Below are 23,804 nucleotides of genomic sequence, written 5' to 3'. Positions count from 1 at the left end.
GACTGTTTCCCTGGCATTACTGAACCGGCCACCTAGGGACTCTGTGGATACATCACCAGCATCACCACAGGGACTACCCCAGACCCAGAAGGAAATGCGGGAGGAAGGTCCCAGACTCCTCAACACAACCCCCCCACCCCACCCCTATGTCCTCCCAGCCAGGATTCTGCCGCTGCCCCAGGGAGGTCAAGCCAGGAGCTGTTATGGCCTGTGGCCCCCTTGGCAGCATGGGGGACCCTGGGTTGGGGGGAAGGTGGCAGCTGGGGTGAGGATGATGAACACAAAGGCATGGGAGCGGGTAGGGTGTTGGCACCGGGGCCATTGGGACTGGGGCCAGAAGCACGGGGCAGGGACAATTAGAACTCAGTCACACAGTGGTGTGCTGGATGGGTGGCACCCTCGGAGGGGTCAGCAGGGCAGTACAGAGCACCATCAAGGGCAGGGGAATGCCCATCCTGTGCTTCACCAGTTGCGGAGCTCCTGCCCCAGGGTTGGAGTTGCCCTGGGCTGAAACCTCAGGCCTACATCTCCCCAGCTCTGACTCTGGGGAAGTTACCAGAACTAGCTCCTTCCTCCCATAGCTGCTGGAAGGAGCCTGTCCCAGCAGCTGGGTCAGGCTCTGGATCATTGGTGCTGCCAGGGCCCTGCAGCATGTTCAGGTGCCTGCCCTTGGGGGCTTCCTATGGGGCCAGGATCCCGCTGGGGTGTGGGGAGGGGGCTAATGCTGGGGCAGGGGCAGAGGAAGTAAAGATGCTCCACTGGCCCTGCTTCCAAGCAGCCAGAAACCTGCCCTTTTCTCAGGACCTCCCTCTGCTGCAGGTTCCCCAGGGCCAGCTCTAGCTTAGGGGATGGGAGCGGGGCTGATGCTGGAGGTTTTCTCCTCTCTGGGAGCAGGGAGCAGCTGGGCTGGTGCTGTAGCCCCCCCCTTTCCTCCCCCAGGTCACTCACCCCATTCGTTTCTGCTCGTGCCCATGTGCTGATTGGCAGTCTCCCTGTTATCTGCCTTGAGCCGTTAATCTCCAACTAAACTCATTTTAATCAATCTCTGCCCAACTCCCTGTAATCCCTTTCACTAACCGCTGCTGCTCCCAGAGGCACTGGGACCCTAAAGCTAAATCCCACCAATCCCGCTTCTCCATGGCCATAGCAGTGCCGGAGGCTAATGGCCATGGAAGGTGCCTGGCTCCCAAGAGACAAGCTGATGGGACAGAGTCTCTGCTAATCACTGCAAAACCAGCCTCCTTGGGGCTGCATCTAACATCCCCAGGACCAGGCTCTGTGGGAGAGCATTGTAGGAGGGGGAGCTGGCCTGCTCGCTCCTCTGGGCTACAGGGATTTCGGCTAGGCCAAGCTGCGCCACTCTCTTCTCTGGCCTGGGGCAGGGCCTACCCCTGGAGCTGCTCTCTCTTCACAGCCACAGGGCAGGCCAGGGGCTGTGATTAGCCTGAGCTCTCTCTGTGGTGCCTGACCCTGGCACCCAGGCAGATGGACCTGGGGAGCTGGTGGGTAAATCTGAGCTCTCCCAGCACCCGGGCCATATGGGCAGAAATGACATTTCTGAGCAAATGCTCTTTTCCCTTCCTGCAGCCTCAGTGCATGTGAGAAAACAGCCTGGACAGGGCCCTGCTGGGCTGGGCCCCAAGGACTTGCACCCACAAAGCTGATCGGTGCGCGGGGGGGGGGGGGGGGAGTGTAATTTCCCACCTTCTTAGGGGATCCAAAGGGTTAACTGTGATGTGGTTACTCATAGGCATCCCCTGAGGGGAGCCCCCTCTGGAAGGAGCAAAGCCCAGGAGAACAGGCTTGCCCTAGGGGCCAGGTTAGGTAGAACCTGTTCCAATTTCTATACAATGGCCCCAGATGTCCCCAGGGCTCCCAGCAGATGTCCCCTGCACCCCCCCTTTCCTTGGGCGCATGGGCGAGGGAGCAGAAGGGCCCTGGTGTAAGGTGTGTGGCTGAGCTTCATGCCCATGAGAGCCAGGGCCTCACATGCACTTGACTCCAGAGGGATTCCCAGCCCCAGCGAGGGGGTCCTCTCCCTGGTGGCTGTCAGCACCGCTGACCATCGTCCAGCCAAACAGCTGGTAGGCTGCACCACCGCACCTGGTGTTCCCAAACGGGACCCTGGGACGCAGGGAGCCTAAGGCCCAGAGTCAGCATAATCTGAAATAATCAAATTAACAAGAAACCTGCTAATCAGGGTTGAGCTCCTCCTGTGTCATGGAGCCTAATTTCTGCATGAGAGGCTGCTGCTAGTGCCGCCAGTGAGCAAATGTCCTGGGGACGGACAGACAGACATGCGCACCTGCTGGGCAGCCCCCCTTACCCCCCCCTTCCAGGGGTACACAGACACTGCTGCGCCTCAGGGGCAGTACTGGGCATCCCAGCTGGGTATGGCCAGGGGCCAGCTCACTGTGTTGGGGGGGGGCCTAACCGGGGACTGCCAGGGCACTGCTGCAGGGAAGCTTGCAGCACTGGGCACTGCTTTGGGGTCATGCCCTCTGCTTTGCCCCATCTTGGCCTGGCTAGCGAGCTATTGTAAGGCTGCAGCAGCTGCCTGTGGATGGTGTCAGAGCTATGCCCCAGGGCACGGCCGGGGGGGGACTTGCTTTGGGCCTGCTCTGAGGGGATGGTTTCATCTGGGTGCAGCACACACCAGAGGGTTCTGCTCCCTGTAGAAATGTTCATTGGCTACAGGGGCGCTTGGATCCCCAGCACCAGTCCATTGTGGCCTGTGTGACCTTGATTTAATCGACTTAATGCCTAAAGTCCAAGCTGCAATCAGGCACGATCAACCTCCCACCCCGCCCCTGAGTTAATAAATGGAAGAAAAACTCTAAAGATTAAACACTAATCCCAAAATAAAGGGGGGGGGTCCCTGCTGCTGCCGTGCAGCCAGGCTTTGCTGCCTGTTGGGGAGTGGGGGTGGCGGTACAATGCAGCCACACCCTCCTCTTGGCTCCTGAGATGGAAGTGGGGGCCAAGGGCAAACTGCAGACTCCATACGCTAGCCTTGCTTTTAAACTCCACCACAGACTTGGCCCAGTCAAGCCACCCCCTCCCCCAGCTCCCTCTGCTCAGCTAACATTGGCCACCTCCTCTCTGTGCAGTGAAAGCCTTCTCTGCGGTGCCTCCTGTCTAAAACAACTGTGCTGGCCCATCAGGCCCTCAGTGAAATCCCAGGGAGAGACCAGCCTCTGCCCCCAGCTCTCTCGGCCTCTCTTTTTGGCTTTGCCTGCCCTCTGCTGCACAGCTTCCTGGCTCCAATGAGGGCTTGGGGGATACAGTTTTTCCCCTAGGCCCATGTGCCATCCCCTCCCAATAGCTAGATTTGGATTTGCATGGGCCATTGGTCTAGGGAAGCAGCATGGTCCTGTTTCATTGCAGTCTCTGGACGAGCCCAGGCCCCATTACAATTTCATCAGGGCTGAAGGGCTTTGAGAATTACCCTTAGCTGTCCCAGAGAGCAAGGCAGACCCTGAACTGCCAGCACCAAGGTGCCTGCCCAGCATCATCTGAGCAAAGGGCACAAGGGGCTGCCTTCTCTCTGGCTCGGTGTCACTAACAGGCACCACGACCAAAGAAGCCACTGGCAGGAGGACATCTAGAGCTGTGACTGCTGGAGAGGAGGGGCTAGGGGCTTCTCTAACCCCAGCAGTAGGTGATGGGGTGGGCAGCATTTCATTGGGCCGCAGCTGCTTTATTGACAGAGGTGCAGTTAGCTGCCAGCTTGGAGTCGCTCTTTATTATTTAAATCTGTTATGTACAACGACCAAAAATTAAAAAACGCTTTTAAAGTCTCTGCAATATGAAAACTACAAGCTCTGTACATCGACTGCTGTGAGTGCAAGAGTGAAGGATCATGGTCTTTGGTGACTAGACTCGCGTACACACACACACACACACACACACACACACACACACACACAGGGTGCTTCTACTGTGGCCTCTCCCCAGCCCTGATTCCCCCTGTTGCTAATATGGGTAGGAGTGACAGCCTCTCTCTAGGGCAGGAGCTATGTCCTGCTGCATCTAGTGCCCCCCCACTCCTTGGGGTGACACAAACAGACACGGCTGCCATGTCTGTAACCCTGCTTAGAACAAGGCCGGGCAGCACAGTGGTACTGTGCTGGGGCTTACCCAGAGCACCGTGAACACTGGCACTCTCAGCAGCAGGGCTGCCCGGGGTTAGCAATGACGGGGAACCTGCAGGGGAAGAGCTGCAGGGCGACACAGCCACACAGAGTATGGTTTCCTCTCTGGAAAGACCAGAAAGGCTCCAGATGCTGTGGAAGGAGGGCCACGGCTCTGCGGTTGCCACCTGGGCCAGCCCACACCTTGGCACGCTTCCTCTCAATGGAATCCTACCACAATTGCTACAAATGTCTCTACATTACGTAGTGTAAACAAGAGGATCCTGGAATGTTTGAATCTAAGCGACCTGACTGCAGGCCCCTTCCAGAGGAGCTGCTGGGACAGACACACGGGGCCAAGTGGAATGGGGGGAGGCAGGGACGGAGGGAAAGGACACTCAAGTCCATGAGAAGGCAGTGCTGAATACTCCCTCCAATACAGGCATCAGTGATTCCCACTGGACTGAACTCTGCCAAGGGCTGAGCTCCCCCTCCTTGTCCTGCAGTGAAGACTCTGGTCCCAACATCCCAAAATACGAATGAAGAGAAGAACTGAACAACTTATCTTTAAGAAGTATTGTACGAAAAGAACCCCTAGCCCAACACTGTGCCTAGCCACAGCTGGGCCTATCGCCTCTAGCACAGGTACCTACAGGGCTGAGCTCCATATTGCTGGCACTGTCAGTGCTCCCAGAGCAGGGACTACAAGATACAATTTTCCTGACTGGTAGTGGAAAGAAGCTATACAGCACAGCGGAGTTGGGGGGAGGGCACTACTCTAACCCAAATCAGTAACACGTTTGGACCCAAAAGCAACACCGTAAGCAGAATTCAGCTGCTTAGCAGAGCCACGACTCTCACACACATTGCTAACTACTGGTTCCTGGAGAGGGGCAGCTCGGGCTGAGCCGGGAGACTCCCCGGAAATCCCAACCCTTCTGTACAGGGTCGCAGAATCCTCCCCCTGGGGAGGCTACAAGTGCAGGAAGCAACATTGCTTCGAGCTGAGATCCAGGCAGTGATTGGGGCGTGATTGACAAGCATGGGGTGGGGGGACGTGAGCATCTCCTCTGCAATCTCCCTGGAGTCACTTTAATGCTGACGAAGAGCATCTTGGATTGCCTTCAAGAAACTGGGGCTGGGTCTTTAGCAAGACTTGATCATGGACAGGGGGTAGGGACCAACCCTTCCCAACACCCAACTCCCTGGGACAATGCTGCTCACTCAGACTAACCCCAGGCAATGGGCACCAGCCTGCGAGGTAAGAGGAGAGAAACCCCCTGGCCCAGCTCTCAAAGACCCTCCTGGGGTGCAGGAGCTAGCAGTCGAGAGCAGAGGTAGCAAAACTCTTTGCAAGTCCCTTCTCACAAGAGGGGAGCAGGAAACGGTCTGGTCTGCCAAGAACATGCCTAGTGAGAAATGCACATCTCAGGATGATGCTGAGAGCCCTGAACTGCAGCCCCTGCCCTTAGCCTGTGCTCCCTGCCTCAGACCCAGCCAAGGAAGCCCTTCAGTCAGGTCTCTGGGTCTGGCTGCCCCAAGGCTCCCAGAACATCCATCAGAGCCTGTCTCATAGGAACGCACATCACCTATGGCCACCCAGCACAGGCCCTGGGGGACCTCGGGATGTTTCTATTCAGCTTTTGCATTTCCAGGCCTGGCTCCTTGCAACCAGGGGAGTTGATTAATCTTCTCCTGACCAGCCACGGATACCAAGAACAAGCCCCTCAGGGAAGCCAGCACCGGGCCTATGTCCTCAGAGGCAGCCTCCTGGACCCCAGGGCAGGCCAGGAGCTGTGAGATGGAGGGAACCCACCAGCTCAAATCCAGCCCAGACAGTTACAGCCAGGACAGCCCTGGCCCACAGCTCCCTTCTGCTGGGTCCAGATCTCCCACTTTCTACAGGGACCACCTGACTATAAAGACCAGGTGCTTGGAGCAGTGGGGGATGAGACATGCCTGCTCCCCATGCCTCCCTTTCCCACGGAACTGGGTTCTCTAGGCTAGAGGCACTCACATGGGCTCCTGCTGCACACATTTAAAGTCACCTATGGGAGAGACGGGGCGGCTGAGACGTGCTCACAAGTGGCAGTGACTTGCCAGGCCTCTGGGGGCAGAGGCCAAGCGCATGAGGATCTGTGTGACCTCTCAGACTAGACCAGCTGGGGGTGAGGGGGAGACACCTGGAGTCCTGGGGACTCGGAGCTGCCTGGGACCATGGGGTGCTGGATGGATTCATCTTGGCTTCCTGGGTTGGCCATGGTAGCCAGCGCCATGGGGCCCCAGGCGTCCTGCTCTGGGTACAGAGGCTTGGGAGCTGGAGTGAGGGGGATTCCAGTCTCTCGGCAACCTTGCAGCCCCCCACCTCCCTCCCGCTCTGCCCTCCCCCAGTGCAAAGGCCTCTCCATGGGGTCCATCCACCCCACTCTGTCCCCTGCTGTGGGTGAGGGGAAAGGACTCACCATGGGGCTCTGGCCCGATCCCCCTACCCCTGCCTCCCGCACAGGGCAAAGGCTTCAAGCAGGCCATTGTGGGGACGCAGCTGACGGATGGGCGAGGTGGAGGGGCTGGGAGAATTTCCTAACATGAGTGGGAGGATCCACTGAGTGCCTTCCTGACGCTGCTCACCACGGCGGGGCCTATGCCCTGCAGGGCAGGGGCTGGGCTCCTTGGGAGCGGGTGGAGTGAGAGGACAGAGTAGGGGCAGGGTCCCCTTGCAAGGTTGGTGTTCCCAGGGAGAGGCAGAGCACTGATGGAGTCAGCCCAGCCCATGGCCCTGCTGCCCCCTGCTGTGGGGTGCAGATGGGGGCAGCCTTTTAGTGGCTTCCTGTCCTCAGTGGAGTCAGGGGAATCCCAGAGCGACCCCTGGGCAGAGCCTGCCCTGCAGCCAGGCACATGACTCTGGCAGAGTCGGTGTCTGTGGTAGGTGGTCACCCCTGGCCATCTCCTCTCCTTGCCCACTCAGACTCAGCCTCAGCCCGAGGTGGGGGCCTTGGGGGAGGCTGTCCCCCTTTCTCCCTGCCCCAGCCCCAGGAGCACGGCTCTCCGGAGAGCCCACGCCTCTCTCCCTCACGCTTGGACGCAGCCCTGGGCTCTCATATGTTGGACGGGAGTTTGGGCTTCCCACTTTCCACCTCAGGACTGAATGCCACGGAACCCTTGCGGGAGGGGCCTGCCGCATGCCTGGGCGTGGAGACGGGAGACTGCGGTGTGGACGCTCCGCTCACGGGCCGGCTGGATTGGACCAAAGATCCTGAAGGCATCTGCTGCGGGTGTGCTGGCTGGCCTGGAACCCCAGGGGGTGGCTTGGTGAGGAGACCAGCTACCGAGGGAGATGACCTGTGAGCCAGGTTCCCCGCTGACTTTCTGCCCTGATGGGAGGAGCTCCTGTCCACTTGCTGGGCGACTTCATTGGGCAGGGATGGCTGAGATGCCGACAGGAGCCGGACGTCCTGGGTGAGCCTCCCGATGGGTAGGCCCTGGATGCTCCTGTGCTTCACCAGCTGCTGCGGCTGCATCAGCAGAGAGATGTGGGAGCCGGTGGCTCGGGACAGGCTGTAGTGGAGAGTTCTCCCTGCTGGGAGCATCTGCTCAGAGCTAGGGGACGGAGCCCCTGCTGGCTGCTGGAGAAGTGATGTGGAAACTGAGGTGCCTCGAGACTTGGAGAGCTGGGGTTGGGAGCCCGTCAGGGGCTGCTTTGCTATTGCCAGGGGCTCTCCCTTCTGCACCAGCCTTGGCTGTGGCAGTCCCACGTGGCCAGCTTTCTGCCCCCCACTTTCCAGAGGCGACTGGGACTGGATCATGGGGGATGAAGGGGAGTTGGCTGCAGGCGTCTGCAGGTGGGACTGTACACCGGACTGGGAGCTCACTGAGGAGGGCCGGGAGCCCCCCAGGCTGGGCTGGGACCTGCGCACTTGCCTGGTGAGCAGGGTGGCCTCAGGCGAGAGTGGGCTGGAGATGGAGGAGGGTGGCAGGAAGATGTGGGCCTGCAGACTCTGCTGGTGAGTCAAGGCAATGGCCACGTTGGTGGTGGCAGCTGCCGTTTGCAGTGGTGCATGCACCAGGGGCTCCCAGATCACTGGCTTGCCACTCAACTCCCGGCCCACTGCCATTTGCTGCAGGTCTTGGATGTTGTGGGCCATGTCCCGGTCGTGCTTGACGATCTGCTGGATCATCTCATTGTTCATGGCCCCCGAGCTATGCTCTGCTCGCTTGCGCAGGAGGATGGAGTTCTTCTTACCTGAGGGACAGAGAGAAAAGACAGGGTCACCAACACCTGCCTGAGCTGTGCCCAGGGCCGGAACACCATGGGAGTAGCAGGCAGATATGAGCATCTCCACCGTCTTACAGACAGGGAGGATGAGGAGCAGGGGGATAGAACCCAGGAGTCCTGGCCCCCTGCTCCTACCATGGGGTTATGCTGACACTAGCAGTTTTCTTGGCTGAGTGTCTATCGACGGCTGTGTAGGAAGGGTATAGGCCTGGCACCCTTGGGGTCCCATTTGCCCCCAGGGCCAGCAGCTAGTCAGGTCGGCCCTCACCAGTGAGGAGTGCAAGGGGGAGGCAGTGGGAGGCTGAGCTTGGGAGGGGTAATTTACAGACCCTCCTTGTGAACAAAAGCGATGCCATATAGCAGATCCCCTTACCCCGTACTGGGGAGAGGGAGGGAATCCCAGAGCAGGCTCCTCAGCCCAACCCCGAAGAAGGCAGGGAAAGAAATGCCCCTGATGTTAAAGGCCCAAGGACAGGGGAAGGGGGTTGGGGAGCAGGGGGGTATGTGCCAGTGCAGCAGCTGCCTGGGAGCAAGGAGATTCGCGGGGGTGGCTGGCATGCACCTGGGGTGAGCGCTCCCTCACCGATGCGGTCCAGGCGGTCCATGGCCACGGTCTCGAAGGCCCTACGCATCATGGGGTGCTCCTCCAGCACCTCGTTGAAGTTATCCACCGAGAGCGAGTAGAGGCGGCAATAGGTGTCGGCACGCACGCTGGCTGTCCGCCTCCCCCGTGTCAACAAGCAGATCTCTGTGGGGACACAGAGCTTGGCATCATGGCCGTGGCCACCTCCTTGCTGGCACTGACCCCCCAGCCAGAGAAGGGGAGACAGTTACCTTGACTAGTGCCTCTTATGTTACAGGAGCTTGTGTGCTGAACAAAATTGAAGTACAAAGTTGGGAAGGGACCAATCCTAGGCAATGCAACAGCCACTTACAGAGTTGGGAACAGAACCCAGGAGTCCTGTCTGGCATGGCCACACCTTGCTCTAACCCTAGACACCGCTCCTTCTCCCTCCCAGAGCTGGAGAGAGAACCCAGGAGTCCTGGCTCCCAGCCCCTCCTCCTCCCCCTCCATTCTTACCGCCACTGCCTTCCCAGAGCTGGAGAGAGAACCCAGGAGTCCTGGCTCCCAGCCCCTCCAGTTCAAATCATTGGACAAGACCCCCTCCTCAGCATGAGCAGCAGATTACTAAGTATTTTAACTCAAAGAAGCCTTAGACTGTAGGGTGAGGGGCACCTTAGTAAACCCAGGTGGGTGGGTGGAGCCTAAGTTAGGGCCATGAGGCGGTGGGCACAGGAGTACAACAGCTGGGGCTAGGATTCTCCTGTGATATTCTGTACCTTGGGGGGGGTGTCCTGTAACCCCCATCTTCCTCATTTACATATGACTGTGAACTTGCATATAAAACAGGCTGGGTGAGGTATCAGGGGAAAAGTTATGATCTACTGAAAGTCATTTCTTGGTCCATAGATGTGTATCATTGATGCATGTGAAGTTATGGGAATTGTGTTCTATGGTTGTCACTAAAACGTGCTATAAGTTGGGGGAATCAGCCAGATATTAGCCCCCCACCCCCCAGAGTCAACAGCAGGAAAGTAACCAACACCCAGGCGGGGTGTCAAACAACCATTCAGCAGCTATAATAATAATAATTGGAGATATACCTATCTCCTAGAACTGGAAGGGACCTTGACAGGTTATTGAGTCCAGCCCTGTGCCTTCACTAGCAGGACCAAGTACTGATTTTTGCCCCAGATCCCTAAGTGGCTCCCTCAAGGATTGAACTCACAAGCCTGGGTTTAGCAGGCCAATGCTCAAACCACTGAGCTATCCCTCGCCCCCTGCCCTGCTACTGTCCAGCAAGGGAGCTACAATGCAATGACTCACCTGCATGAAGCCACACCAGGGGAATTGCTCAACCTTGCCTGGGGACTCAGCAATGCCCACCAGACATGCCTGGATTTATGTTCTACATGGGACTAAGGGTATAAAACAGAACACAGAGGCCCCCTGCTTGGCCTTTCTCCTGCCCCCACCTGTGCTGCTAGCAACAAGGAAACTGAAGACTTGAGACTCCAACAGAGGACACTGGCCCAGATTTCAAGGGTGAAATCTGTGTACTATGAACTGCAATATCTAGTGGGGTGAAAAAAACTGCTTAATCTCAATGTTGCCCCGTCCAATAGGCTTCAGAGTTTAGGCTGCGTGCTTATATTTTCTTTTCTTTTGGTAACTAACTCTGACTTTTTGCCTATCACTTAATACCACTTAAACAAATGTATTGACTACAAAAGATAGTTTAACTGTTTATCTTTACCAGTGAGTTTGCCCGAAGCGTGTGGCAAATGTGCTCAGGTTTGCAAAGGCTGGTGTATATCCACTTTCCATTGATGAAGTGGTGAACCAATTAATAAATCCGCATTGCTCATCGTGAGCAGTGCAGGATGGTATACTCCTGAGGCACAGTGCTGGGAGCTGGGGGGATTCGGCTGGGGCCTTTCCCTGTCTGATTCAGGAGTGGCTCTGGGAGCATTCATGCGATCTAGCTGAGGGGGGGCTCCACTTGTGGCTGTGCTGAGTGATCACAGTGCCTGGAGGGGTTGCAGCTGGCCACTAGCCAGGCATTGTGAGAGACAGCCCGGGCTGGAGAGCTAAGGGGCACAGCGGTCCCACGCTCCCAGGCTGCACCCCGGGGATCCCATCACATCTGCATCCCGGACCCTTGAGCCACAGACACACCCTCCCATCTGGGGAGCAGCCTCACCCCCGAAGTAGGAGCCGTCGGACAGCTTGGTCTCCTTGTTGCCCCTGGTGAGGATGCTGACCACGCCGTGCTGGATGAAGTACATCTTCCTGCCCACGGTGCCCTCGCGGATGATGAAGTCCCCAGGTTGGAAGACCTCGAAGCGCAGCTTGGTCAGCGTGGCTGTCACAAAGCTGGGGTCGGCACTGGCGAACAGCGGCATGTTGGCCACCAGGTTCCGACAGTTAAAGTTGATGATTTCCTGGGAGGAGGGCAGCAGAGGGTCACTTTACCCTTCCGAGAGCAGCAACCCGCCAGCGATCGCCCCCCGAGGGGGCGGCGGGACTGGCCCCAGCACTCACCCACCCAGAGGGGGCAGTGGGGCTGGCCCTGGCTCCAGAACTCCCTACCTCTTTGAGAGGCTCACTCAGCTCCCCCAGGATGTTCTCCTCATCAAACATCTTGCCCTGGTAGCGGTGCTCATAGTACTCATGGATCCGCTGGCGCGTGTCCCCGGGCAGCTTGTGGAACGACATGTACTGCTCCACCTGCTTGTACTGGAGGGACAGACAGAAACTCTCATGCCAGGGCTGGACACACCCAAATGGGAAGGGCAGGGGCTCCATACGTGGCTGGGAGGGGGCCCATGCCTGCGGCTTGAGCCCCAGGGCAAGAGTGCAGCATGGTGCCAGGCAGCCCTGCGGGGATGGAACCAGGGGAGAAGCTGGCAAGGAGTGGCACAGGTCGGGCAGTGTTTAGTGACACAAGGATCTGTTCATTCCCAGCTCATACCCAGGCCCTAGCTCCCCGCCACACACCTCCCCTGCTTGCCTCAAGGCCTGCCCCTTACCACCCTGCCTGAGCTTTGGGGCCTGCTTGACGCCCCCAAGCCCTGCTGGGGCACTCACCTTCTCCTGGTACTGCCGGCGAGAGGAGTCCAGCGACTGGATGAGGGCAGTGGCGTGGCCAATGAACATGGCGTAGCAGGTGGCACCCACAATCATGCTGAGCATGGTGAGCCAGACGTCAGTCATCCCCTCCGGAGCTTGCTGGCCGTACCCGATGCAGAGCATGTGGCTCATGGCCTTAAACAAGGCATGGGAGTACTGCTTCCCCCAGGAGTCGTTCTGCAGACAGGAGGGCACCTGAGCAGGCTGTAGCCAGGCTAGCTCCTGCCACTGGAGCCAGGGATTTCTTTGAATACACAGCCTCTCTGGATCTCCCACCCCAGGGTGGGAGAAATGTGAGCTCCCAGCCAGCAGGGGAGCACGTCTGTGGCCGCACACCCCAGGGCAGGGCCCCGTTCCCCAGGGGGCAGCGGCTTCTGGGCTGATCTAAGGACCAGAGGCTTTGCCCCCAGCCCAGCTCCCAGGGAGGCAGCAGGAGCCCCTCCTGCCTGCTGTCTCTTGGCAGCTGGTGCGAGGGATTTCCCTTGCGTGTGGGATTTAATTAGTGGCAGAGATGTGCTGCAGCAGGGACACGTCCAGATTGAGAGATTCCCCTGTCTGACTGTTGCCTGCAGGGCTGCAATCAGACTCCAGGATCTCCATCAGCCCCCAGCTGGACAGCACGTGTGCATGTGTAATTAGCACAGGTGTAAGAGCGTGCACCTGTGTGTGTGTGTGTAAGAGTGTGTGTCTAGCGGCGTGTGTGCCAGGGGATGCTCCCAGCCTGGAACATGCATGATAGTCTGGTCCATGAGGTCTCCCAGGCTAGAGCCATCAGCATAAGGTTTATCACCTGCCTGTCCCTTTATAAACACTAAGCCTCCCATACCCCATACACATGCCACGATCCCCATTACACAGACTGCAGCCCGGCTCTGCAAACAGCCTCATTCTCTCACTCAGGAGATCAACCCCTCCAAAGGCAGTTCTCCTGTTAGCCCTGCAGGGTCAGGGAGGTCAAATTCTGCCCTCACCGACCCCATGCAGCCCTTGGCCGCTGAGCAGGGTGGGAGGGGATCTGCCTTCCAGCACATTCATTGTTAACAGAGAATGACACAGTGCATGTGTCACGGCCACAGTGGAGACTGGGACTCTGCATGGAGCCCATGGCCCTGGCCAAGGATTCCCCCCCTTGATCCCCAGCCAGCTTGCTCCTGGGCACAGCTCCTCCGGGAGCCCACAGGAACACAGCTCTGTGGCGGCAGTCTGGGATGGGGGATGGTTTTAAACAATTGTCTTGTACAATAAAGGCTTTGCTCCTTATGTCCCATGATGGGCACCAGGGCAGCGGATGGCACCGTTCCATCTTGGGGCTCTCTTAGATCAGAATGGGATGACAGATGCTGAGGAGAGCAGATACCGCAAGGAAGGGACAGGCTGGAGCCCAACGGCCCCACCCCAGGGAGACACAAAGAACCTGGGGATCTCAGGCTCCAGTGCAGAAGAGCCGGGCGGGGCACTCACCACCATGTGATTGATGGAGACCCAGCAGTCCTCAGGAAAATCTTGCAGCATGGGCACCAGGAACTGCAGGCAGCCGTCCCAGTGGCACAACAGCAGCATCATGCCAATGAGGTTAACGATCCGCACCACGGCACTGGCCAAGTCGTAGGTCATGTGGAAAATCTGAGCAAGAGCACAAGCCGGGAGAAAGACTGTGAAAAGCCAGCTCTCTTCTCCAGCTACCCGCACGGGAGGACATGGAGCCCCCAAATGCCCCCTGACTCCCCACAAAAGCTCCTTAAGCCTCCCAGCCACAGGTCCCCAAGATGCCCCTCCCCCTAGCCAGGGGTTTTGAACCCCCCCTTGATCCCTCCAGGCAGGGATCCCCCCAAATGATCCACTCTTCTCCCACCTCCTCCCACTGGTGAATGTAGCGGATGAGGCGGGACAGGCGCAGCAGGCGCAGCAAGCTGAGGATCTTGGTGAAGCGCACGATGCGCAGGGCCCGCGCCGTCTTGTAGACGTCGGAGTCCACCTGAGTCTCCAGGTCGACGATGAGGAAGATGTAATCCACGGGGATGGAGGAGATGAAATCGACCAGGAACCAGCTCTTCAGGTACTTCATCTTGATGGTGTGTGGATCCAGGATGATCTCCGTGTTGTCCTCCACCACGATGCCCGTGCGGAAGTTCAACACCAGGTCGGCCAGGAAGAAGGTGTCTGACAGCACGTTGAAGACAATCCAAGGTGGCGTGTTCTCATCCTTGAAAAAGGTGATGCCTACGGGCAGGATGATGAGGTTTCCCACCATCAGCAGCAGCATGATGAGGTCCCAGTAAAACCTGCAGGAGGAATGGAGAGCGGGCACAAAGCAGGGGAACAAGAAAGGAGGAAAGGAGATGGGGAATGGAGCCAGGGAAGGAGAAAGGGAGGGAGAGAATGAAAACCTCCTTCTAGTAGCTAAACCTGCGTGAGAAATTGGATCAGTTTAAACTGGAGGGTTCAGAGAAGAGCCATGAGAATGGTGAAAGGGCTGGAAAACCTGCCTTACAGCGACAGAGCTCCATCTGTTTAGAGAGAAGTTTAAGGGATGATTTGCTCAGTGTCTGTAAGTACCTTCCTGGGGAACAAGACATTTGATCACGGGCTCTTCAGTCGAGCAGACAAAAATCTAACACGAGCCAACATCTGGAAGTTGAAACGAGACAGATTCAGACTAGAAATGAAGTGCAAATGTTTAAGAGTGAGCGTAATTAATCATTGGGGCAATTTACCCAGAGCTGTGGGGGATTCTCCATCATCAGAAATACTTAAATCAAAAAGATGAGCTGTAGATCCAACAGGAACCAATTCAGGGAAGTCCTGTGGCCTGCGTGACACAGGATGTCAGACTTGCTGATCAGCAGGGTCCCTTCTGGCCTTGGACTCTATAAACCCTTTGGAGATTGCGTGCACGTGCCCCAAACAGACACACGGCCAGGATGCACACGCGTGGACACGGACACACACCCTCCTCCCACTGCACATGCCCCAAACAGATACACGGCCAGGAAGCACACGTGCACACATACACATGCACGCATCACCCCATTTGTCTCTCCACCTCAGAGGGCTGAGAGCAGCCTGTGATTCCAAGCTGCAGCTCGCCAGCCGTCTGCGGGGGCAACACAACACGCCCAGCCAGACAGCTCTACTCCCAACCTTTGTGGCCCCAAACAACCAGAGAGCCGTGGTACGAGAGCACGGAGGGGCTGAGTCTGCACCCAGCCTGAGATCCCAAGGGGAAAGGAATTAGCACAGTGGCAGGGAAGGAGAGAGAGGAGGCTCCAGCTGCCTATGATAGGAAGCGGAGAGCTGCTGAGGCAGCAAAGGATAGGGTGGCTGGGCCTGGTAGTATGAGCTGTGGAGGGGAAAGTTCTTGCCCTGACAGTGGGGAGATGCATGAAGGCAGAAGACAGCCAAAGCTTGGTGAGAAGAGAACAGAGACCCAGCACCTGAGGGGCTCTGACAGCACTGGCTGCCTGCCAAGTGCAGCTGGTGGCCTGGGGTGGCTCTGTAGCACCCTGCCTCAGTTTCCCTTTCATTCAGTAATTCCACAAGAAGTATGTATCCTCCACCACCCCCACCATGGGGGCTGGCCTCCCTCTCCACCTGGCATCTTGCCCTGCTCTTTATCTCCACAGGAGCTCCCAGGCCTTTTCCATCCGCTTACAGCAGCCATGTGGGCCTCCGGGCCCAAACCCTTCCACCTGCTCATCACAGCCTCTGCCCCAGCGTCCTCTCCCATCTCCTGCCTCCCTCTCTTCACAAACAGCAGGTCTGCATAGAGCCTGGCTGTCCTTGGTGCAGCTGTTAACGAGGAACAGGTGGGCCAGATCCGTTCCCTAGGCCTGGGCTAGGCTCTGAAAACAGCGAGGGTGATTCTCACCCAGAAGGGAGAGGGCGGAGTGGGTAACCTCACTGTGCCCCTGCTGCTGACTGGGGCTTGGCAAGCCTGGCAGAGGAGAGTTGCAATAGTCCCGGTGAGACGGGCTGAAGGCCCGGGGAGTCCAGGAGAGGGGAGGCAAGGCTTCGGGAAATGTTCCCAAGATGGTGATGGCCAGTTCCGCCAGTGGAGGAGGAGGAGGAGAGGGAGAGCTTGGGTTCAAGGATGATGCCTGGGCTATGGAGAGTGGGGGCCTTATGGAGACCCCACCGTGGAAACCAACTCTTCCCCCTGGGGAGGGTGCCAGGCTGACTGCTGCCAGCCCAGGGAGAGGAGCTCCCTCCCGTGAATAAGGAGGCAGGGTACGGAGACCCTCCCTGGTGCTGCTTTACCCAACAGCATGGAGTAAAGAGATCACACCTCCCAGCATCCCCTTGCAAGCCTTCACTCCTGGCACTGCGGGCACCTGCCAGGCAGGCGGATCAGGGTCACAGATGGGCAGACTGAGTCCAGAGCAGGGACGGGACTTGCACCCAGTGAAGCAGTGTCAGAGCTGGGGTTGGAGCTCAGATGATGGACTCAGTCCCTATCTGCCCGGACTCAAGACACAAACTTCCCTCTCCCCCAGCACCCACCCCTCACTGCCGCCTATTGTGCCAGCCCCAATTTCCAGGAGGGAGCTCGAGGGTGTGGCCCGTAGGCGCAGCTGGGGGTGGGGTTGAGGGGGGAAGGATAAAAGAGCCCCCACTGGGTTCCGCTTCTGTGCTTCAGGGCAATCGGCTTTTGCTGAAGTGCCCAGGCACAAGTGGCCAAGCACAGAGGGTCCCAGGTTCTTTCCTCCCCGGGAACTCAGGCTCTGGCCCTCCAGCACTGGTGGGGGGCGAGGGCTCTGCGTCTCTTCACCAGCACCTGGTTCCTTATCACTGCCCACAGGGGCTTACAGGGTTTGCAATAAGCTCTCTGGTTACACAAGCAGGATGGGAGGGGCAGGGCTCTGGGTTCCCAAAGCCTGGCTCATGGTCAGAGCCATGAAGAGGCCAGGGTACTGAGCACAGTGTGACCATGCAGGCAGAGGTGGGGGCTGAGGGCTAAAGGAGACGCACCTTCCTGCCATCCCTCTGTTGGGCTGAGGGGCGTCTGCAGCCAGCACCCTCCCCGTGCCAGAGGGCAACCCGCTGCACAAGCCACAGGACCAAAGAGCCACACTCGTTGGGAGAGTGACGCCCCTTGCTGCGTCCCACCCAGGTCTGGGCACGGTGCTCCTCGGGTGCCAGAGGGAGTGGTTAGCAGGGAGTGCTCTGCATTGGGCAGAGGGGAGCCCCTGTATCTCCTACAGCACCAATATTATGCCTGGGCATCTTGGGCTGTGCTCTGGATTTTGGAGAGGGGAGGTTCCTGCAATTCTCAGCCTGGTTTTTCCCCTGCTGGGCTCGCCTCCCACCATGTGCTACAGCCCCACTAACTCACCTTGGAAATGTGGCGCCGGTGCCAGATGAATTCACTCTGCAAAGCCAAGCTCTTGGGGAAGAGACTAGAATCCAGGCCTCTGCAGGCAGATGGATGCATCAGGCTTTGCAGGCTGTGACCTCCACAGGGGGCCGGCCTGGCTTACCCGGTTCCTGCCCTGACCTTCCCCAGGGCCTTGGCTTCAGCCCTTAGGAAAAATATTTAAAACCAGGTATAAGAAGATGCTGCCTCTTCCAGTGAATCTCTCAGGTGGAGCTCTGAGCCACTATGGGGAAAGGCCAGCATCAGCAGAGGAGAAGAGACTTCTGGGTACCGTGCTGGGCCTCAGGAGACCCCAGCTCTGCCACTGATCTGCAGGGTGGCTTTGGTCAGGGCCTCTGTTTCTCTTTCCAGCCGGCGTGTGTCGGGTCCATTCAGACTGCAGGGGCTCTGGGCAGGGACAGTCTCCCACTGGGCAGCACTGGCACAATGGGACCATGATCTCGGTTATGGTCTTTAGGTGCCACCACAGCTCCAACCAACCAGGCAGAAGTGCCGCACTTGCCGTTCCAGAGCCAGGCTTGGAATATTGCTGGGATCCAGGCAAAGGCTCTGAGAGGATCTCAAGGTAACTTTGGTTCGAGCAAGTCTTTTATTGATGAGGAACAAGCAGCAGCAAGTGGCATGAGAGGAGGGGGACGGGCTCTAAACCCTCAGCCCCAGGCAGGCAGAGCCCTGCCTCTGAGTGCGCGGCTTCGAACCCTGCTGCTAGTTTATTCAGTTCAGTTCCTGGCTGCTGCCAGTTGCATGCCTCCCCAAAGCTGTTTCTTCCCCGGAAAGTCGGGGAGTCTGTGACAGAAACCGTCTCGCAGGGAGTCCCTGTAAACGTGGCTGGGACTCTAGCTCCCTCCAGCCACATCCTGCCCCTACTGGGCTGGTCTCCAGTGGTGTGAGCGTCCTCCCACTATTGCTCTTACTCGGCTCTTGGACCGTGCGCTGGGGTGGAGTCCCCACTGCAAGACGGGGAATGTGCTGAGAACACTGCTGGTTCTAGAAGGGTCCGTTAACACCCCAGCCTCGGAGAAGGTGCAGAACCCAGGGGCGAACACAGTGAGAGAGCGTCACTCCTCCGCTGGCAGAGCCCTTCGCCAGTGCCCCTTGCATGTCTCTCTTCTTCCTCTGCCCTGACATGCTCTGGCTCCCCCACCTGAATGCCCGAGAGTAGCTGGCTGTGTGATTTCACCCCACACAACGGCTGCCTCTCAGGCACCGAGGGGATTTCTCTGTGGGGCAACGTGTCCTACGTCACCGCCACGTTCAGAACGGGAGAAAGAAAAGAACCAAAACTCGCTCCTCCCTGAGACAGACACCAGGAGGGAAGTGGGGGGAGAGAGATTAATCCCCCAGAGACACCGCCAGATGGCCCATCCACCCCACTCCTCTCTCTGACAGCGGCCAGCTGCTTCAAAGGAATGGGGAAGAACCCCCATAATAGACTCTTTTAGGTGTTGGATTACACCCTAAAATTCTCTCTCTAAACACACTCAAGTGGGGCCATGGATGTTCTCATTCCCCCAGTCACAGGTACACACATCCCCCTTCCCCCCTCCGCCACACAGCCCCGGACCCCCATGACAGACACTGAGTAAGGGAGGAGTCCACAATCATTCACAGGAAGAAATCAAGGGCAGTTTTGCTCCTTCCTCCCAGGCCCATGTGGCTCCTTTCCCCATCTCTCTGCGGTAACCTGGCCAGCTCACACTCCGGCTTTCCCTGTGACCCAGCAGAACTGCACCCAGCCCTAGTCACCCGTGTTTGTATGGGCGTGAGGTGTCTCTGGTCCTATAGCCAAGAACAGTTTCAAGTAACAAGTTAAAGACAGAGACAGAGAGCTGCCCCCGTGTCTGGGTTGCACAGAGGCAGGTGCAAAAACCAACTCAGTTCACTGACAGCCCAGCTTCCTAAGGTGGACACCGAAAAAGGCCTCTGCAGGGAGAGATGGGCTTTGGGGAGCTAACAATGGTGAGACCCCAAATTTCCATAACAGCAGAAACCAACAGTCAGAAGCTGAGGATTAGCAGCTGGTCACTAATGCCTCTCTGGGGGCCACACTGTATGCTGGGTTAATCCTTTCCAAGCCACGACTCTGGGGACTCTCCAGCTGCAGTCAAGAGCTCTCCTACTGATTAGTACTTTGCTAGGAGTGCCAGCCCAGAAGGACTCTGGCTATGGAGGGGTTAATGTCATCTGCCCCAGCTCATTGGCCACTGACAAATGCCATGCACAAGCTCACCCAGCTAACCTTGTCCTTCCCCTCCTGCTGACTGCCCAAACCCACCTGGTGCCTCTTGTCTCAGATTTACTTTGTAAGCTCTTTAGGGCGAAGCCTGTCTTTTATTCTATGCCGGGCAGCGCCCAGCACAGCAAGGCCCTGATCTTGATTGGTCTCAGTTGCTACCATAATGCGGATAATAAACAACATCAGCGTAAGCCAGCCTGGACAGCTACCTACCAGCTCCCCCGCATGTCACCCTGTCACCTTCACCAGGCAGAGCTGCAGGGACCATGACTTCACAGGAGCTGCATCTTGTAAACGTGGTGCCTTCTCATGCTGAGGCCCTTACAGGGGGTGCAGCTGTGACACATGGCTGCTTTACAGCCCTTCGCACTCTGCTGGAGCAGTGTAAAGGATCCTTAGCATTCCTGCGAATCAGGGCCTCTCTGCAGGGGGACCCCTGGTTACACCTACATGTGAGCAGGCTACTTTCAGTTTCAGGTGCTAGCCTCCTGCTGGGTCACAGTGACCATGGCATAATTTTCCACTAGAAATTATCGTCTTGCAGTTTCAACCCCCATAAAGAAAGCCCATCCGATGTGCCTCAACATCCCTGTGACATCCAATTCCTTCCCACCACGTAGACATCCCAGTAACACCCTGGAGAGATCCCAGGGACGGAGTGTGCCTGGACCTGCCAGCACAAGGCCTGCCTTCTTGCCACACACCCTGCGCTAAATGGTCACACTGCCCTTCCCAGTGCAACTCCCCCACCAGCCTGCACTGCCAGAGCCATTCCTGCTGAGGGAGGGCTCTGCAAGCGCCCCTTCTGCAAGAGCTGGGACAGGAGTTAATCTCCTTGGATGTGGTGTGACTCCTCAGTACTTTCACAAACTAAAAACAGCTCCTAGTCCACTGGCAAGAGAGAAGGGCTACTCAGAGGCAGACAGAAGGATCTGTCTTCCTCTGTTGGGGGTGCCCCGGTGCCCGGGGTCGGTTCGGCCCAGCTACCTAGAAGCTCTCCCCTGTCCATACACGAAGCACTGCCAGATGCAGGAGTGAGCTGTGGGGGAGAGATTGCTGGGACACTTGGGACTGCAGGGGCAGGAGGGTCTGAGTCACTCCCAAGGGCTGAGCGTGGGATACCCCATGTCCTGCTGCCAGAGGAATTTGCCTGGGATTCTATAGGGTTGGTTGGAAAATGCTCAAGCAGAGCGATTGCTGGGCAGCAGAAGCACATCCTGGTCAGTACCCTGGCCTCTCTGCATGTTACTTTTAGCCTCTGCCTTACTGGAGAGTAGTGGCAAGAGGGGAGGACTAACCACATGCTGGGCAGAGCCCCTTCCCTGGAAAGTCAGGGACAGGATCCTTCCAAAGAAAAGGGGTAGGGGGTGAATTTTGGGCAGCAGGGGAGTTTCTGATTCTGGTGATCAGCTGGCCTCCCAGAGTCACACTGGGCCTGCTTGAAAGGGGTCCCCAAGAAGAATAGGGGGACCACTCTAGGTGATGCCTCCTTGGGGTAAATCCCAGTGGTCCAGCGATGCTGGGGAGTCTTGGTGCAGGGAAGGCTGATGACAGTGAGGACTTGGGAATAGAAACTTCCTCCACAGCAAAGTGAACGGCACTGGATTTGTATCCTGTCGGTTCTTAGTCCCCGACTCCCCTACAGCTCCCAGCTGCTGCCCTGCTCCCACCTGGAGGTAGAGGGGCCCTGGTGACAAAACTGATCTCCCTGACTGATCGGGGGAGGAGGGACCTGACTCCCCCAGTCCCTGGTGCCTGGCTTGCAGGAACAGCACAAGCTGCTGAGGAAAGGCCCCTCCAGGGTTCCTGGGGAGTGGAGCCCACCCCCGCAGCTCACTGCCCGGCCATCCCTGGGATGTCACCCCCTGGCCTCCTACCAGCGCTGTAGGGCTCAGGTGCCCCTAGCCTGGTGAGAGGACCCCGGCACCTAGGCCAGCCCCACCTCACCTCCCCCGCAAAATGGGGCTGGGGCTGCAGGCCCCAGAGCACCAGCACAAATAGAAGATAGATGCTCACAGCCCGAGGGAGCAGGCGTTGGAGCAGCAGAGGGTATGGGCCATGGGGGCCAGGGAGGACAGAATGCAGCACCCTCACTCCATTGAGACCTGAGCCACCGGGACCCATCCCCGGGGCTGAGCAGGGCCCGCCTCGGCAGGGGAAGGCCAGGCTTAGCCTGCGGCCTCACGCTCAGTACCCAGGACAGCGCCAGCCCCAGGCCCACAGGAGGGTGGACATGGGGGGGACGGCTGAGCAGACAGCCTTGCATGGGGGTGGGCAGGGATACATGCAACCTGACCGCCCTGTGTATCAGCTGGAGGACGGGGGCTTGGCTGGAAGGTGGGGTCAGGAGGGGCAAGGGCCCCTCTCACCTGAAGTCACGGAAGGGGTGGATGGGAAGGGGAACAGGGGTAGGGCCTGGCTGGGTGGACAGGAATGGGTGGTTAGGCTGGGCGTGGACAGAGACAGGGGAAGGGGAGGCTGGGTGACTGCGGGTGGGGAGTGGCCAGCTAGGGAGGACAGAGGCAGGGGCTGGGCAGCTAACAGGCGGTTCCTTAGCAGGTGCTGGGCTCCCTCTCACCTGAAGTCGCTGTAGGGGTGGATGGGAAGGGGGTAGGGCCCGGCTGGGTGGCAGAGGGTGGCTGGCCAGGGAGAATATCAGAAGCTGGAGGATGATGATTCCCTGTTCTGTTCACTCCCTCTGGGGCACCTGGCACTGGCCACTGTCGGAAGACAGGACACTGGCCTAGATGGACTTTGGTCTGACCCAGTAGGGCCGTTCTTAGGGGGGGAGGGGGTGGCTGGCTAGGGAGGATGGGGGCGGGGTTGCCAGCGAGCAGGTGGGTCCTTAGCAGGTTCCGGGCCCCCTCTCACCTGAACTCGCTGTAGGGGTGCATGGGGAGGGGTAGGGCCCAGCTGGGTGGCAGGGGTGGCTGGCTAGGGAGGATGGGGGCAGGGGGTGGCCGGTGAGCAGGCGGGTCCCTCGGGGGGTGCCAGGGCCCCTCTCACCTGAAATCGCTGTAGGGGTGCATGGGGAGGGGGTAGGGCCCAGCTGGGTGGCAGGGGTGGCTGGCTAGGGAGGATGGGGGCAGGGGGTGGCCGGCGAGCAGGCGGGTCCCTCGGGGGGTGCCAGGGCCCCTCTCACCTGAAGTCGCTGTAGGGGTGGATGATCCAGGACCCGGCCGATTTCACCCGCTGCTGCTCCAGCTCCACCGCCTTGTGGCTGCCAAACATGCGCAGCGAGAACTTGTTGACCGCGGGCTGCAGCATGGCCCCGAGCTGGCGCTGCACGAAGGTGCCGGCCAGCGCGGCGGGGTCCTCGGCGTCCGACAGGATCTGCTCCGCCGCCTCCGCCTTGCCGGCCCCGGGCTGCGAGGCGGGCGCCTCCCCCGGGGTCACTGCGCGGGGCGGCTGGCCTGGCCCAGAGCCCGCGCTACCCTCGGGGCGCCCGGGGGCCTCCCCGTCCAGCGCCAGGGGCTTGTCCCGCGGGTCGGCGCCCTGCGCCCTGTCCCGGGGCTCCGAGCCCGGCGCCGCCTCCATCCTGCCGGGGAAGCGCCCTGCTCAGGTTCCCTTCAAACGCCCTTGCCCGGGCGCCCGGCCCGGCCCCCCTGGGCACATGCTCACCGCAGCCGGAGCCGGCGGGCGGAGGCGGCCGCAGCTCTGGGCTCCGCCGGGGGCGCGGCTGGGGATGCTGCCGGGGACCCCGCGGAGGGGGCGCGCCGCTCCCCTCCCTGCCCCGCAGCCGGCTCAGCCGCAGGATGCCGGGGCCGCCGGCCGCTGCTCCCCCATGGCCGCCCCAGGGCCGGTGCCGGCGGGGCAGAGCGAGCCTGTTGCACACGCCCAGGCGGGGAGACGTCAGCTGGGCTGAGGGAGCCGCAGCTCCATCCTCCGGAGCGCGGGCAGGCGGCGGCGGCTCGGCCCAGCCAGCGGCGATCCGGGGGCTCGGCAAGGCCAGTGCTGCCCCCTGACGGGAGCCCGGAGACTGCAGCGGGGAGGGAGGCGCCCAGCCCCCGCAGGGGGAATCTCAGCTTCCTTCTGTTAAAACAACCCCTTTCTATCGCTTGTCCTTGAAACACCCCAGTGAAGGCACCTATGGC

At 59.1% G+C, this 23,804-nt stretch overlaps 1 protein-coding gene across 4 annotated transcripts; it reads right to left on the bottom strand.

The window, feature by feature from the left end:
• Window positions 1–6,303: 6,303 nt before the first annotated feature.
• Window positions 6,304–23,610, bottom strand: HCN3 (hyperpolarization activated cyclic nucleotide gated potassium channel 3). 4 transcript variants are annotated; one of them, XM_044990992.1, is made up of 8 exons: window positions 22,853–23,610; window positions 13,953–14,382; window positions 13,562–13,723; window positions 12,059–12,277; window positions 11,561–11,707; window positions 11,172–11,412; window positions 8,969–9,154; window positions 6,304–8,373 (listed from the first exon to the last, which is right to left on the bottom strand). In XM_044990992.1, the coding sequence occupies exons 1-8, from the start codon at window positions 23,245–23,247 to the stop codon at window positions 7,229–7,231; spliced, it is 2,925 nt and encodes a 974-aa protein (XP_044846927.1). In that variant the 5' UTR covers window positions 23,248–23,610; the 3' UTR covers window positions 6,304–7,228. The 4 variants fall into 4 exon arrangements, with proteins under 4 accessions (XP_044846927.1, XP_044846928.1, XP_044846930.1 ...); XM_044990993.1 differs by having other exon boundaries at window positions 8,990–9,154; window positions 22,853–23,609; XM_044990995.1 differs by lacking the exon at window positions 22,853–23,610 and adding an exon at window positions 22,289–22,779.
• Between the last annotated feature and the right edge of the window lie 194 nt (window positions 23,611–23,804).

The sequence above is a fragment of the Mauremys mutica genome, chromosome 17 (assembly GCF_020497125.1).
Source record: "Mauremys mutica isolate MM-2020 ecotype Southern chromosome 17, ASM2049712v1, whole genome shotgun sequence".
NCBI classification, from domain to species: Eukaryota; Metazoa; Chordata; order Testudines; family Geoemydidae; genus Mauremys; species Mauremys mutica.
Note: the sequence above shows the minus strand (reverse complement) of the source record. Positions and strands in the feature narration are given on the sequence as shown.

Excerpts from the sequence above, each read along its gene's own strand:
- HCN3 (XM_044990992.1), bottom strand. The coding sequence starts at position 23,247 with ATGGAGGCGGCGCCGGGCTCGGAGCCCCGGGACAGGGCGCAGGGCGCC. Across the intron at positions 11,413-11,560 it reads TGAGTGAGCCTCTCAAAGAG|GAAATCATCAACTTTAACTG; the intron begins GTAGGGAGTTCT and ends CCCTCCTCCCAG. Across the intron at positions 9,155-11,171 it reads CGACGGCTCCTACTTCGGGG|AGATCTGCTTGTTGACACGG; the intron begins GTGAGGCTGCTC and ends GTGTCCCCACAG.